Here is a 16706-nt window from a genome sequence, read left to right on the forward strand (position 1 = left end):
ATCTCGGCTTCTCCTCGCCGAACCCATTGAACCTAGGGTTCTCCTCCTCCCCAGATCCATCGTGAGAGCTCGCTCCGAGCGAGCGAGAGTGAGAGATGGCGCGCGAGAGAGTTCGTTAGAGTCTGACAAAATAGAGAAAAAAATGCGTTTATAATTTTTATATAAATAAATATTTATATATAGTAAAAATAAATAAATTATTTGTTATAACATTAAATTTTGTTAATATCGTTAATATTAAAATTTTCCAGGGATTCATATGCAAATGCCCCTTTCAGAAAAATATAAAAATGAGGATAAGCGTGACTTTTTCTCAAATGGAAATTAAGAACATAAAGGGTTTGGCATTACTCTTGAGATTAATGAACTTCAGAATAAATATGAAATATATAAATAATTAGATTAAATTTGTTTTACAGTTCATATAGCAACATTGAGGGATACAATCTAATTAAACCTGATTAGCCAAATCAAACAAAAAAAAACCTACTTTTTAACTTATTGTTTATTATTAGCAATCAACCAATAATAATTAATTGAATAGTAATTAAATTTAAGTAACGAAGCAATGAGATAATAAAAAGTGTGCCTTGATATGGAGAACTCAAATAATCATGGGATGTACACAAGCATTCCATAGACAGTGTAGATCTTACAACAGAGTTAACCATAATCAGTTAAATAGTTTTTAGTTTTCACAGGGGATTCCTGTTCACATCCTTGTACAGCAAATATCTTGATGGAGTTTTGCCGAGGGCCGCGTACCTGAATATTAGAGAAAATAATGGAATAAGATGAGCACAAATGAGTTGAAGCTCAGATTGAAGTTTAGAAGGTATCAGCAAAAGAAACATCATACCATTGCGGTACAAAAGGTGCCATCCAAATAGCATCACCAGCTTGTACAGGATACCTGATTAACGAGATCGATCAACAAACATGAGAATTCATGTAATTTCAAATCCTGCTGATGAATGATCATGGAACTAATTTTGATCTAAAGTACACTGCCGATCCTCGACCCCAACTCAGAAGAAAAAAAATTGAACATGGAGTACTTAACTCCAATATCAGCTTACAAATCAGAGCAAAATGACAACATAGAGTGCAAGAAAAAAGCATGGTAGGATAGTTTTGCACAAAACTTTTACTCAGCTGGGAGTGTTCAAATTTACCTTGATTTATATGAATGCTTTTGAAACAGTTACGAAATAAATAGTGATGGTTTCAACTTCATCGGTGAAAATTCTAACTTAATTTTCTTATAAAATTTGGAACTAAAGCACAAAAACAAAATATAATAAAATGTAGATAAAGTTCATAGAAGGGTCAACTTTCAATCTTACCAGCTGTCACCCAAGCGGTATATGCCCTGCCCCTCTAAAAGCAGCAAACCATGTTGATTATAATGAACTTCCTGCTCCCACAAAACAACCAGAGTTAAATGTTCAAGTCCTTTGATTTTCAAAGAAGGATGCGTTACTAGCTAGGCTATAGTTCAAAGACAGAAAAAAGAAAAAGAATTTTACTTATAAACTAGGTATCAAACTCCCAAGGGACTCGTGAATGCAACTGCATCTTATGTTATGACTACTTAACATCATAGACATATGCAAAGTTCAAATAGCCTCTTAGGCCCGTAAGGTTCCGGACCTTCCGGCAAAGGTTAAATATAAGGCATAACAAACCTTCACATTAAGGTACTCTCCAGGTTGGAAATCCATAATCTGCGAGAAAATGGCAAAAAGTCTTAGTCCTTTGGAAGAAATATGCTTTTGAGAAGGTAAGAGGAGATTCAGAAACCAGCAGGTTTTGTGCTGACATGTCCAGTACTATTGAAGAAAGACATGAAGCAATCAGATGTAAAAACTGTAAAACAAATTTTAGATCAACTCACATGGACATTGAAATCATAAGGAGCTGAAGCAGGAAGCAGTTTCCTCAATTCAAATACCTAAAGATGCAGCAGAAGAAAGTGAGTTTCAAATTAAATTAAAGTTACAGGATTGCACTTGCAAATATAAAAATTAATGAAGAAATTTGTAAAGGTACATTCACATAGATACACTCATATACATACAAACAGACATATCCTCAATTCAAAGACTAACCTCCCCAGGAGTTTCAAGAAGAGGTTGCTTCTCTGTTGAGCCAATAACTGGCTCAGGGTAAAGATTTTCAACGCTGGCATATCTACATAAAACACACTGAGTAAGTTCTTTGCATTTGGAAAACGGAACATAGACAGAACACATAAAGAAGCATATACTATTAATCCACCAAAAACTGGAAACAAGAGGCACAAGAACAAGAAGATAAAACAGAAATTAAAGAAACAAGGCAAAAATAATTAATTATAGGGATATCAGAATCTGAAAAACCTTCTCTCAAAAATGATAATGGTAGCTGTTTCATCAGATTCCAATGAATGTTTATAATTAGCTGGTAGATAGGCATAAGAGTCTACCTGCATCCGATCAAAAAGACATCAAAGATACCAAAAATTAGAAATTTGAGGAAAAAGGAAATATACAATAACCTGTTTTAATACCCAAATTTTCTTGTTTAAGAAATATTCCGAAAATCAACAATTGGAAAATGTAAGCAGCAAAGGGAAACCAAAACAAATTTCATGAGTTAATTTGAAGTAGCATTCTTCACAAATAAAAAGTCAATGTGTTACTTGTATATCAGCCACAGTTATTCACACACACCCATACATATATATATACACATGAAGAAATCTTAGTAACTCTCCGTATCAAATATTACTGCCCTGCATCCTCCAAACCACCTCTAAGGTCTCATTTGTAACGAGAGTTCAGCTCCTTAGCACAATAAAACTGAAAATGAAGTAGCATTCTAATATTTAAGCCCAAGAAATAAATGTGATCTTACTGGCAATTGATGACTGATGCCAGAATCAGTTTTCAGCACAGCAGATCCCTGAACTACGAACAAGAACCTGAATTGATCATCATAAGCATAATCAATAGGTTAATCCCAAAGGATAAAATGATGCCAATCACCAATAAGTAATAAAATATCTATTGATTATAATTGTTACTAATTACATTAAATAGCATAAGAAAATGTTGGGGCGTTTGATATCTCTGGCTCATGGAATTTAATTTTGCATATATTTAATTAGGTGACAAGACATATTTGCTTGATTTCTCTATTGCCCTTGTCATTTCCAACATCCTTCCCTTAAGTAGTATCAATAAGCTATGAAAGAAGCTGCCAATTAAATATAGCATGCATTAAGCAGTTATGCCAACTGCCAAAAATTTTAGAATAGTTTTTTCTCACAAAACAACTTGTTCAAATAGATGACAGAAAGGGCACCTTTCAACATCATGCGGGGGCACAGCTGATTTAGATTTCACTGCAGAGGAGGTAGATAGATAATAAGTGACATTATGCTATTAAGAACAAAGTGTCGCATTAGGGATTTAGAATAGATAAGCAGGTAAATAAGAACAGACTGAAGGCACAGGACCATTGAATGAAGAAAGACCACATTCATCACAATGGTTTAACGATCAGCTACCTGGTAGGTTGCACACAGCACAAGGGACATAAATCCCATTATAAATGACTATGTGCATAATTTTAAGGTCACAAAACTCTCTATATTGTGTTGTGTGCCGAATGCTTGCAGGAATGAATAAAAACCAAAAAAATACTGTAAGCATCTTCTGCTCCATAAATATCAAACCAAGAACAGATAATCCTTGAGTATCATATTTTATTCATACAGTGCAGAGCTTACCTTTCATCTTTGCTAGGTACATAACAAAGTGAGCGCCCATTGCTGGCGTAATCAAATAAGCTCCTAGTGTATTAATCCTACAACAAAAAGACACGAACTTTCAAATATTCCAGCTTTAGTTAAAACTGCATGTATGCAAATAAACTGGAAGCAGTGAAGAACTGACCAATCAGGCAAAGGGCTGAACACATGGCTTTCTGGTGTTATCACAGCATGATCTCTTTTGTACACACTACGTGTGAAGCCAGGCAAATCTAGCGAGCATTATAAGCAAACATCCATCAAGTATTCAGATTGAGCACAAACATTGATATTACATTTGGATTGAGAATAAGCATGGAAAATTAAAACCAAAAGTAAAAATTTCCTCAACTTAAGCATTTTATTTTCTTCACTTTTTTTTCCCTCTTCTTTTACTCCATATTTTTCTATCAATCCAGACACAATAACAGGAATCCATCTCTCTCTTGAGAGTATCTCTTCAGAGTGTTACCTTGGAGGTGGGAAGGCGAGAGGGTTGGGTTGGTGACTTTCCAGTAGAGAAGCCTCGAGCTTGACTCCATGATGGATTGAGGAAGCGAGCAGAACCCATCGTCGCTCTCTGCTGCCAAACCTGCGACCAATAAAGAAACAAGCAAACAAAAAACACTGAAAAACACTCCATTGCCAGATTGAGAGAGAGATCGAGCGTGGTCATGTGCTTACTGCGCCATGGAAGGAGGAGGAGGAGCAGGAAGAGCGCGAGAAAGGAGTGCATTCTGGGGGAGTTCCTCTTGGAGAAGCAGAATGAAGATGATGACTCCGTGAGAGATAAAAAGAGGAAAATAAAAGAAAATGAAAAAAAAGGACATTAAATAAAAGAAAATTTAAAAAAAGGACATTAAATAAAATAATACATAAGTGAATCAATTGAGAAATAATTTATATTTGACTTCTATATATATAGTTTAATGTTCTTCCAATGCCTATTGAGGGTAGTGCCGTCAAACGGGTCGGGCCGCACGAGTTGGGTCATGCTTGGCCCAAACATAGTGCTACAATATCGTGCCTGGGCCGTGCTAGGCTAGGGGTTTGCAGCCCGTTGTCCGCTTCCGGTCAACATGGTCCAACACGTCAAATACAAGTTTTTTATTTTTATTTTTATTTTTTTTAGTATATTTTTTGTTTTTTAGTGCTTTTAGTTCTATATTTTTGGATTTTAAAATATTTTTATATTTTTTTTAGCAATTTTAGGGGTTTTTTATATTATTGGGGTTTAAAATAAAAATAAAAATATAATATAACTGGATCGGGCCATGTGTTGAGCCGACCTTGGTGGTTGGCGGGCTGTGCCAGCTCGAGCACGTATAGGGTGTGGGCTGTAGTGGGCCCGGGTCGTGTCGACCTGTTTGACACCACTAACCGAGGGTGCGTATGATGGAAAAAAATTAAAAAAAAAAGTTATTTTAGTAAATAAATAAATGTTGAGAAAATTATTTTTTTTCATTGAAGTTGGCCTTCCCTTAAAATTTCAATTTTCACAATTAAAACTTATAATATAATAAGAGGATCAATCTTCTACGAACGTTCATAGATTTACAATCCCATAACAACCCTAATGAATCGGGTACCTTGATCGAACATTGTTCATGACATTGTTTATGCATCGAGATGTGACTATTTCTCCCATCCTTATTCTAATTCTTCCTTTTTAGAATATGGGACGTTTTATATAATAATATCTTTTATTTATTTCTCTTTCAAACAACTAATGCATGCTAACATGGCATTACAAGCTTAAAAAACATCCATTAAATATTTAAGAAATTATTTTTAAATTTAAATTTATATTTAATATTTTTGTAAATCATATTTTTGATCATTAAGGTTAGCACAGATGCTCGAAGCATGCATTAGTTAAATAAGAAAATTTATTTGAAATTTTATATACATAAAAATACACTCGTTGAGAGAAGTCTATCGTGTATAAAGTCTCTTAGTACTTTACCCCTAGGGGTATAATTGATCGAGCTCGAGCCGAGTAATTGGGAGCTCAAGCTCTACCTCGACTAAAAATTTAGCACTTGATACTAGCCTTGATCTTATTTGAGTATTTATTTTATAGTTCGAACTCGATTCGATACACAAATTGAGCTACTCAAACTCGCTTAATTAAACTTGAAAAGGTTGAAAATCACCGGACATATTATGGAGTTTGACTTGAGTTCAAAAAAGATAAAATAGTAATTTTATAATAAATATAATATTATACATAAATACTTGATTAGGCTCGTAAATACTCGAATTAAGTATCAAAATATTTGAACTCAGCTCACTCGACTGTGACCGAGCCAAGTTCGAGTTTTCCATTAGTCGGGCGGAGTAGTTTTATGAGTAGAAGTGTATCGTTTACACCCTTATTTTACCCCATTCCATATCGCACCTAAAAAAAAATGATTTGTATATTTTTAATAAAAATAATAATATTTATTTATTTATATTTAAATAATTGAATCTGAACTGTGTTTTAGTTAATGTATTATTAATGATATAGTTAAAATCTAAATTAATGAAAAGCAAAGATGTGATTTCAAAATAAAAGAATTAAATAAATTAAGATAAAAAAAGGGGAAAAAAATAGAGAAGGCACTCAGCCAGCTAAGGAACAGCTTTGATTTAAAATTGTTCCGCGAGGCAACATAACATGCACGCGGGTTCTTTCTTTCGCCCGCGCCTTCCGTCTTGTTCAGGTTTAGGGTTTTTCGGAGTCAAGAATGGAGGACGCCGTTGCGTCGCTGACGAAGAGCTTGGCCCTCGTCCCGCCGGCTGCCGTTCCGGCGATCGTAGATTGCGTCATCGCGTCCTCCTGCTTCGAGCCTTCCCTTCTCTTCTCCTCCCTCGTTCGGACCATCCCTGATCCCGCCGAGGTCCCAAAACCTATTTCTGAATCTTGGAGCACTCTTTCTTTCTTTTCGTTGATCGATTATAATATTTTTTTTTATTCCCCATTGATGCAGGTTTTTGAATCGAACTGCATTCTATCTCATGCGGTTGCACTTGGCCATCTGATTAAGCTCACTCGTAAGCTATTAAGCTTACATGATGAAAAAATTATATTTTTTCCGCCACTTTTTGATGTGATTTTTGTTTGTGTTTTTGTTTTTAATGATAATTAGCAAGCAATGATGCTATGGAGCTATTTATCTGGAAAGTGTTTGTTCCAATGGTCAAATCTGTGGAACCGAATGATACTGAGTCGATTAACCAGGTAATGCTAGGTTTTATTAGTATAACTTTGAATGGATTTGTTTCTTCTTTCAATCCTTATTGTGGTTATTTATTGGTTCTTGATTAGGGTTTGGGATTATTCTGTGATGTTGTGCTGAAGACTCATTCTTGGGAGCTTATAGGGACAATTCTGGTGCCATTCTGCCTGGGATCACTTGTTAAAAACCTGGGTTTGATTTGCAATGAGGAGCTGACCATCTGTCGTTGGAGCATTGAGGATGGATTTGAGCAAAAACCAACTGGAATTACAAGAGGAAGTTTACCATTACTGATCTCATGTCGAATCTTGATTTCATTGCTGAATTCTGCATTGGAGAGTGAGCGTGAAACTCATAGCTCAGAGCGGAAAATAGTAGATGGGTTTGGTGACTCCGGACGTTTCAGTCATAATCTCTTGTGGGACTTGTCGAATATGGTGATTGAAATACTCACACAGAGTACAGAGCACCGGTCTTGTGTTATTCGGCTTATCCTTCCACATATACTCAGATCATTTTGTGATTTTGCTTTGGTAATGGTGATGGTTAATGGGTCAGCATGCACGCTATCCAGGCAAGAGTTTGCTCTCCTCCCTTTTGCTTGTTGAGTGTAACTCTTGAATCTTTGTTAATATGAGTCACTTTGATTTTGCAGGATTTCTTTCTTGAAGAAAATTTGGGCATGTTGCGTATGCTTGTTCTCTCTTGGACATGAAGAGAGAATTGATGCCTATAATATACTCTCCATGTGTTTCTCTTCATTTAAGGTCATTGACGGGTGTGGAAGTACATCAGAAGGTGAGTTAAGTGAAAAATATGATTTGAGCAATGAGAAGGAATTTTGGAAGGAGATACGTAGAGGACTGGTATATTTATGACCTTTCACATTCTTTTATGGGTGCTGCTTGGAAGCATCCATTGTTTGATGGCAACAAAAATGCCGATTTTTCACTGTTCTCTTTCTTACTTGGCGTTGTAAACAGGTTGATAAGGATCCATTTTTGAGGAAGCAGGCTTTGTATGTTTTGAAAGTTTCACATTGCAATTGTTATGATTCCGTTGGAAACAAGGATGATGAATATTGCTCTAGTGCCTCAAGATTCACTGTAGATTCCAAGAATGGCCACGCCATCTCTAGCAATGTAACTCATGCACAGACCAAGAGAGGAAAGTGGGCAGATAAAGAAGCAAAGTCCATGGGTGTTGGAGAAGTTTGCCATTTGGGTGCGAATGGTTTGAGTAGCCAGGAAAGATGGACAGTCTTCATATTACTGTATGAGATGCTTGAGGAGTATGGCACTCATCTAGTTGAGGCAGCATGGATGCACCAGGTTTGTGTTCATTCTTATGAGTTTCTGAATGCTAGTACTTTTTCTTTTGAATTTGTTTTTTGGAGATGAACTTTATTTCTGACTAAATTGCAAATTTTGTTTCCTAGATTTTTTTTTTCAGTTATGTTTGTCAGTTTTGCAGGTAACCTTACCAAGCTGAAAGCAATTTGCTGTGAACAAAGATTTCTTACCTATTCATTGAGTTAGTTTAATTCACTAAATGTTCAACTGCTAGCATATGAGTCCATATTGGAAAGTAAATTGTCATTTATCTGTCTATTTTCTTTGTGGTGGCTTTTTACTGAAGGAGGAATGAACCTATGAAGCCATGGCCGATATTTGAGCAAGAAGAAGTGTATGGTGGAGTGAAGTCATCAAAGCATTGCTAATCATTCTATTGGCAATGCTGTTATTTTTCTCACATCAAGCCCATATTTTTGCATTGTAGATGCTCGTACTAGTTACCAATTACAGAAATACTATCGTGACTATTATTTAAATTCATACTATTGCAGTATTGAATATGTTACATTTGGTAAAAATAGTTGGCTAACATTATAATATATGTTATATGATTTGGTTTTAGAAATTAAAATTTTTAGGATACAAGTGGCACATACAAAAACAATAACTTTTGTTTGTATTAGTTTTCAGCACTTACATGATGGAGCTACTTGGCTACTAGCAACCTGTTCCTTTCTTGTAATCCTATTGATTTTATTTGCATTACAATTGCTAAACTGTCCAAAATAGTGGTGTTTTCTTTGATTTAGGTGTTGACATTATGATAATTAAAGACCACTTTAATGATCATAAAGGGATTTCTAAGGCGATACTAACTATTGTTCTTTGTATAAATGAATTCAATTCGGCTTTGTCTGTACAATCTAACCATGACCTGCTTTGCCTCTTCTCAGAGGGGTAATAGTTAAATTATAAATATCTTGCTCTGTTAACCATAAATCTTATGATGCGAGGAAAAAATAAATAAATAAAAACTTATATGCTCTTTGTCAAGGTGGCTCTGGGCCTTATACCATCTTTTCTCTAGGTATCCTTATTTTTGGAATCTGGGCCATTCAGTACATGTATGATTGCAACTACCTGTGCTGTTTATCAAGTACAAATGGACACTTTAGATGGAATTTTTAACTGGTTGTCAGTTCTGTGGGAGCGTGGCCTTTTTCATGAAAATCCTCAAGGTCCAAGATCATAATCTTATGTAATTATATTAATATAACTTTATTATTATTATTATTATTATTATTATTGTTATTATTTACTATCTACTATTATGAGCATTCTAAGGAACTTTTTTGTTTGTTAATGTTTCAGTTCGCTGCTTAATTATGGATTCTTTCTTGAGCATTTCATGGGACAAGTATGCAGATTATGCACAAAAAGTGCCCAGAAGCTTTGTTTTAGGTCCATTCATCTTGGGGTTAAATGATGTTGTGCACCATAAGGACTTTGGTTAGTTTTACTACTCAAGTGTTTCACATTCCTAGTGGTTATATTTTTAAAGTATTGTTGGTTTTGGAATTTTTTTTTTAGGAAATGGTAAATTTTATTCCAAGAGATTGAGGCGTTGAATATGATGTTTTATTTTCTTTTTTGTAAATTATTTATTCAGTATCATGCATTTTGGCCAGTACTTTTCATCTTATAATCCTGTAAATAAGAATGCCGGTCAGCTAATTTTTTGTTGGATCCTTTGAATCTACAATAATTTCCTTTGGTAAATATCTTGAATATTTCTTTTCCTACAAGTATGCTTATTGTACTCAAAGATCAAAAGATCAATATGCTTTTACCTTTTGTCAGGTGTGAAAGGAGTTTATATGTCAAGCACAATTCATGGCGCGACCAAATATTTACATGAATATTCTCGTCAAATGTCTTTGAGGTGCTCTATGTGTATATATATATACACACACATGATATATGTCTATTGATTTATATTTTTGCCTCATTGTGGATCTATCTGAGGATGCTGTTTGCTACTCTATAAGTCGCTAGTTTGCATGTGATTGGACATTTATAATGCTGCCGTGTGATGCCCAGCCTTATGTATCAAGACATAAAACTCAATCTTAGGCAATACTGTAGCTGTCGTGGTTTTGTTGTTTTCAATTGTGTTCATCCGCTTTATATATATATAGTTATATATATATATATATCTATGTATATATTTTCTTCTGTAAATTCTCATTGTATTCTCTTCTGTACTTATACTGAATTTGCTGCGAACCCTCATGTGAAACTTGTTGGGTATCATCTCATATGTTTCCTGACTACTTCATTTTTACATGAGTTTTGTCCATTGGATATCATGGTTTATCACCCAAACCTTGAACCGTACTACAGAAGAGAAAGGATATAATCAGAATTTACACAAGGAAAGGAAAATAAATAAATAAATAAATAAAATCAAGTGGATGGATGAACACAATTGAAAACAACAAAGCCCGATCATCTAAATTATTGCCTAAGATTGAGTTTTACATAGAAATCTCTAGGATTTGGTGGAGACTAAGATATTTTTGTGGGAGTTTGTAGAGTTCAGATTCAAAAATAGAAGAGAAAGTAAGAGAAAGGAAAGGTAAGGAAGGGTTAAATTCCTATTTGGATGGTCAAATTTTATTGAGGCAAAGGAAAGGAGTTGTTTGATAAATTTTGTTTGATTAAAGAAGGAAAAGGAAAGTAAAGGATATATAATAATATGATTTACCAATTATAACCTTGTAATCAAATAAAAATATTACTCATTCCTATTCAAGTGCATGCACTATCCATATCTCAAAAAATGTCCACGCCTTGACTAGCAGAATTATCAACAAAATTTTCAACCAAAGTATAAAATTATGATAGCATTAGCATTATTTAAAAGTAGGCATAAAATAAAACTTTGACAAAACTTTGACAATAAGAAGATGTTGCCATGTGAACAAGATGAGAAACAGAGATCCTAACAACTAATTTTCCAAAAAGAGGATGAAAAAAGTGAGGTTTGTAATTAATTAAAAAAAATAGAGGGCATTATGGCCTTTTTATACATTATAAAATTTTAGAGATTCTCTCTCCTAGAAAAAGTGAGCTTTGAAGGGTTTTGAAGGGTCAAGAGTTAACCTTCCTTTCCTCCTGAGCTCTCAATCCAAACACAAAGTTAGGTTCTTGCTACAGAAGACTGGGCGTTACATCTTATCATCGAATCAAAATTTGAACTTTCTTAATTTGATGTACTAAAATATTGGATTTTCATTTCCAACACACTATTTTCCTTGCAAATGCAAACAACCCAAGTAGTTTGGCCTCACTTTTGTAAGGTATTGACCTGATAGAATCTCTATTTGAGTCCTAGTTTCCTCTTTCCTTTTCTCTTAAATCTTAATATCTGATTAGAATACTCCAATGGCAATTGCAAATGGTCATGTTGACATTATGTTTACTTGCCTATATTGCGAACTTTCAAAATATCAAGAGTTTACTTGACAATATGGCATATAGTTTGGTGCCTTGTGTAGGCAGTTACATTTAAGTAGTTTATTCACTTAATTGGGATGATGCTGATCAAATTTGTCAGAGATTTACTAGATCTGCAATTGTGTTCGTACTGTGTATATTTCTTCAATATATTGATCACATGCTGAGCAGTTTGTTAAAGTATGTTATGTTAATGTTTTCTATACCTTAACAATTTTATTTTTTATCACATTCAAGTTCTTGTCTGTGCTATTAGTGATAATAGTGGCTTTTTAGTGACTGCCTTAATGGCAACTTATTGCAGTGAGCGCATAGAGCTTGTTTGTGGTTTGGCTTCTATTGCTAGACAAGACTCATTTGGTAGAGCTGGATTAATGGCTCTTGCATTTTGTATTGCCTCAGCTGCTGGCACAGTTATACATGATGATGGTGAAGTGTATGATAGCATGAATGATTACACCATTTCAGGGATAAAAGAAGCTGAATCTTCTCAAGAAAATCCTTTATCCAGCCGGGCTGCAGAGTTATTGGATGTTCTTGGGGTGGTTGTTGAGAGAAGCAAGCAACACTTTAATCCAAGATATCGCCTTAGAGGTCTCTAATTATTTACTTCATATTTATGATTCAAGAATTTTAAAAATTGAAGGTATTTCACATAATTATTATTATATTTGCCATTATTTTAGTTTGCGAGCAGGTTTTGAAAGCTGCAACTTCTGTTATCAGCATTTGTGATGTCCCCACTGATATTCTTTTGCATTTCCTTTCAAATGTTCCTCGGGAGTTCACTGACTTTACTGGTAAGTATCTGACTGATAATGAAAGATGCGATATCTGTACAAGCATATTTCTGTGTTAAAACTTAAAAGTAGTATTCTCTTCCAATTTCTTTTGTCATAGTCTCGCCCTGTTATGACTGTTTTAAATATTCTTCAGTAGGTACTGATCTAAGAATTTATCATTCAGATGGAGCTTTCTGATCAATATTGCCATTATGATCTTTAGATTGTGTGAGATATTATAAATCCCATGGCTATGAAATCAACTTCTTTTGATAAAATGAATCTGATTGTTATTCATATTTTCAATGAATTTCCTACTTTTGTTAGATCCAGATCTTCTCTTTGGTGGTGCTTGCTTTGATTTTAATAAGTTGTAACGAGAGTTTTGTAATTTGAATTGGAATTTGGTACTAATTAAAATAAGTACTTCTAAGTTTTTTTAATTCAAGTTGTATTAGTATGATCACTGATTATTGATTCTGTTATACTAATTAATGATTATATTTATCTAATTAATCATGCTGTCAAAGAATATTTATTATAATTTTATCACAATTCCAGTTTATTTTTTATGGTTGTCTATTCTGAATAACTTGGGTTATATCTCTTGGTATCCCGCAACCAAGCCTTGCGCGCCTTTTGTTAAGAATCACTTAATTAGACCAAAAGAAATGTATCCTTTTTCATTTGATGATCAACTCAGCGTGGTTGCGAACTTGTATGTTAACTTGCATGAACAGAGATAGTAGAGAGATGTTGGGATGTCAAGATTATAGAAGGAAACAATAGAATGAAAATTTCAAAATATGCTGATAATATCAAGTCTTAATTCCTACTTTCTTTTGTTTCTCATTGAGGATGGATGTGTCCAAGATATAGGTCAAATACATCTCACTACAGCTTCAATTGGTCTTGCAAATATGCAACAATCATGAATTTTGAGCAGGAATTTTATCCCGGTTTGGCCCAAGTTATTTAAACATGGTTGATGCAAAATTGCATTCTTATTATTGATATTATTATTTTGTTCTCAGTTAAGAATTGCAGAAGAGATTTCAATGTTACACTGGATTATTATCATAATGTGAAACAACTGCCATGTTATTTTTTCAAGTAATGAGCTAAAGAAAATTGTTAAATCAATCATGAAGTCTGATTTGACATTTAATCATTTTTAATTATTTCTCACGTACGAAATGTGATAGCCCTTCAATGTTTTGTGCAAGTGTTTACTGCAAATATGCTTAGACATGTGAGAAAAAATGGTTAGTTAGTTCCCAAATCTGTTAAAAAAACTATGCAAAACACTGTACACCTACTTGTATTTGCTTGTCCAGACTGGTCAAACATTGTTTCTGCTCTGATATTGCTCGAGTGCATGAACAGAATTCTATTTATCTGATTTGAGGATGCCAACTTTTATTTATGCAAAAACAACCATTCTTTTAACATGAGTATTCCTACCATATTGATCAAGTTTTCTGTAGGTCCATTAAGAGGCTTAGTGCAACAATGGCTTAATCAAAATGGTGGTCAACCTAGCAAAATGGGATCAGCTTATGGCAACAAAGAGCTCCTCGAGAGGCTTGCTTTTTTTCCTAGAAGCTTCATAAGCAAACATTCGCCAGATGCTTGTGTTTCTTTTGATGATGAGGATGTGGATGCATGGGAACTTGAGGGGCAAAGGTGGGCAAGAGTGCTTTTCCTTGTTGTATGGGATGAACATTTGGAACCAATATTTAAGGTTCGCCTTCTTGACATTTATTGTAGAGGCTATGATATATTTTCTGACTTCCATTTCGGTTATGATTTTTTTTCTTTTGAAATTCCAAAGAAGCATGTTCAACTCTCTACCAAGCAATGGTCACTATATTCTTTATGAAGAAAATCAAATGAATGGGATCTCGATTATCAGTATATTACATGAACACTAATTTAATTGAATTGTGACTGCTTTAATTTTTAGTGTGTGCAAGTGCGTGGTGTTCTTTAAGTTTGTTGTGAGTGACATTTTAAGAAAAAAAAAGTATTGCAATTTGTGCTTTATTTGATTTTTGAAAGCTACTATGAGCTTATTTTTGCAGAAATAAGATGATCTTAAAGATACGACACTTAGGGATAGCATGATGATCACAATTAAACAGAAAAATTGGTGCTTTGGCTTTTGAATTTTATCTCATATGTTTCATCCAAAAAAGAAAAAAAGGTAAAAAAGAGCACCTAGCAGATGGTTGCTTTTTGTCATTTTGGGATCCTGGAAACTTACTCTGTTGTATAAATAGTTTAGCATAAGTCTTACACTTTCTCTAAATTGTGGAACCAATTGAGGAATCATCTCTTAGCACTTGGTGGCATCAGGGTTCAGAATAAGGTTTTTTATGATTTATTTCGAATCTTGACAACAATTCTGACTGATTGAGGTCATGTTTATGTTCAATTTTCACTACATTTGATTTTCAATCTAAGTTGTAGATCCTTTTAGCATTTGCTTTCAAAGAAGGTTGCTTCTGATCTAATTGAACTCGGAAAACGATCTGCAGAGGTTGTATCATTTTATACTTACATTTCGGTTATATGATTTGCAAGTTAGGTACTTTTATGTCTGAATATTATGGATATAGTTTGAAATTTAGGTCTAATACTGATAGCATATCTTTGTCATACGACCTTTCTTGTTTTGCAGTTTCTTCAGAATAACACAATGAGTTCTATACTGCGGAGGGTGTCATTTGAATTTGGTTCCACTCAAACTCTAATTCTGCAAAGCTTCTGTGTTGAAAGAAATTTGAAATTGGATGGAGGAGATATACTAACCATAGGTAGACCTTCCTAGAGCTGAGAGCAAGTTGATGTGACAAAATAAATTGGATGAGCTGCAACTTCTTGTTCAATCCCTCTTTCTAGGTAGAAGTTCATCAGAGAAAGTTTACACCTATGTTGGTATACGTCAATCAATATATTTATGTGGCATATCTGACAGCAGTGATTGATTAAAGACGGCATTATACCATAGGTTGATTATCGTTGCATCATGCATCTGTTTTGCAGGGTAGCATCTCTTTGTCGGCGCATGACTCAGTTTCCAGTATTCTGGTCTATATCTAGTGGAAGGCTGATCTGCCTCATTCCTATCAAAGGAAAGCTTTGGAGTCCAAGTCACATGCTGGCTTCTCACACAACATCTGATGTGCTGCTATGTCGTATGTGCAATTTGATATATTTTGATTGTATTTGGATGCATGTGCAATTTCTGCTAGAAGTGTGTGACTTTAATTTTATCATCATAAAGCCCTTTTGGTTATCTAATCTACATATATGGGAATACTACCAAGTGGGCAAAGAGTAGCAAAACATTGCAAAATCTGTAATATCAGGACCAAAGCACTGAATCTACATACATTCTATATATTTTTCTTTTTGGCATTTTCTGTGCAGATGATAAGCTTTTCATGCATGGTTCCAGAGTGATGAATACTTTTATTTCTGTGATTCTGATGGCTAAAACCCTCACATTTTGTTATCATTTGCTTTATCATAGACTTCTTGAATTTCTCATTCCACAGAAACAGATGATGCCATTGACATAATTGCTTGTCTTTTTGGTCAGCTCACACTTGCCGGAGTAGTTCATCATTTTGGATCTAAACCCAATCAAGTGGTGTGGTGCTTGTCATTTTGGAAGATAATCCTAATTGAACTATTTAGTTAGTCTTTTTGGCAACTCCCTGTGATTGTTGTAGTTTACCAAGAAGACATTAGTGTTGGTGTAAATGCTATAATCTTCCATTTGCTAGCATACAACATTTTTGGGCCCTGATGCGTCTGGCTAATTGAAAGCTTCCTACGCGTGTTCCTCGTCAGAATCAGTATAAGTACCTGTGCCCAACAATCAAGAGAATATCTGGTGAAGGCAGTTTCCTTGGGCTGTATGCCTGGATACCCCTTTCCACCTTATTATTCTCCCCCATTATGGCATCTTTTCTTCTTCTGGCCTTAATTTTTCATGGTCTTTGGCCCTATCATTTTGTTTATTTGGATGTGGGATTGAATGCCTTTTAATTTTGTTCTCTTTGTTACAGATTATTTCATG

At 34.5% G+C, this 16706-nt stretch overlaps 2 protein-coding genes across 2 annotated transcripts; one reads left to right on the forward strand and one right to left on the reverse strand.

The window, feature by feature from the left end:
- Positions 1–574: 574 nt before the first annotated feature.
- LOC120278846 (probable (S)-ureidoglycine aminohydrolase) lies at positions 575–4600 on the reverse strand. The gene is made up of 13 exons (XM_039285585.1): positions 4481–4600; positions 4269–4388; positions 3942–4029; positions 3776–3852; positions 3349–3388; positions 2899–2965; positions 2382–2467; positions 2112–2193; positions 1898–1954; positions 1689–1727; positions 1347–1417; positions 860–913; positions 575–765 (listed from the first exon to the last, which is right to left on the reverse strand). The coding sequence occupies exons 1-13, from the start codon at positions 4530–4532 to the stop codon at positions 696–698; spliced, it is 903 nt and encodes a 300-aa protein (XP_039141519.1). The 5' UTR covers positions 4533–4600; the 3' UTR covers positions 575–695.
- Positions 4601–6481: 1881 nt separating this feature from the next.
- LOC120278662 lies at positions 6482–16203 on the forward strand. The gene is made up of 16 exons (XM_039285391.1): positions 6482–6681; positions 6772–6835; positions 6931–7022; positions 7110–7594; positions 7676–7886; positions 8004–8351; positions 9403–9553; positions 9687–9824; positions 10176–10257; positions 12139–12428; positions 12521–12634; positions 14104–14360; positions 15300–15435; positions 15521–15556; positions 15670–15816; positions 16052–16203. Exons 1-16 carry the CDS (start codon positions 6529–6531, stop codon positions 16201–16203), a joined length of 2856 nt encoding a protein of 951 aa, XP_039141325.1. The 5' UTR covers positions 6482–6528.
- Positions 16204–16706: the final 503 nt, after the last annotated feature.

The sequence above is a fragment of the Dioscorea cayenensis genome, chromosome 16 (genome assembly GCF_009730915.1).
Source record: "Dioscorea cayenensis subsp. rotundata cultivar TDr96_F1 chromosome 16, TDr96_F1_v2_PseudoChromosome.rev07_lg8_w22 25.fasta, whole genome shotgun sequence".
In the NCBI taxonomy this organism is placed as follows: domain Eukaryota; kingdom Viridiplantae; phylum Streptophyta; class Magnoliopsida; order Dioscoreales; family Dioscoreaceae; genus Dioscorea; species Dioscorea cayenensis.

What these genes read in the sequence shown, in the direction of transcription:
- LOC120278846 (XM_039285585.1), bottom strand. Translation starts at nt 4,532, where the DNA reads ATGCACTCCTTTCTCGCGCTCTTCCTGCTCCTCCTCCTCCTTCCATGG. An exon ending in TTCAGCCCTTTGCCTGATTG is followed by an intron (nt 3,853 to 3,941) that starts GTCAGTTCTTCA and finishes TTTTTGTTGTAG; the next exon opens with GATTAATACACTAGGAGCTT. An exon ending in GAGAGTACCTTAATGTGAAG is followed by an intron (nt 1,418 to 1,688) that starts GTTTGTTATGCC and finishes TTGTGGGAGCAG; the next exon opens with GAAGTTCATTATAATCAACA.
- LOC120278662 (XM_039285391.1), top strand. Translation starts at nt 6,529, where the DNA reads ATGGAGGACGCCGTTGCGTCGCTGACGAAGAGCTTGGCCCTCGTCCCG. An exon ending in TCCAAGATATCGCCTTAGAG is followed by an intron (nt 12,429 to 12,520) that starts GTCTCTAATTAT and finishes CCATTATTTTAG; the next exon opens with TTTGCGAGCAGGTTTTGAAA. An exon ending in ATCTGATGTGCTGCTATGTC is followed by an intron (nt 15,817 to 16,051) that starts GTATGTGCAATT and finishes TTTTCTGTGCAG; the next exon opens with ATGATAAGCTTTTCATGCAT.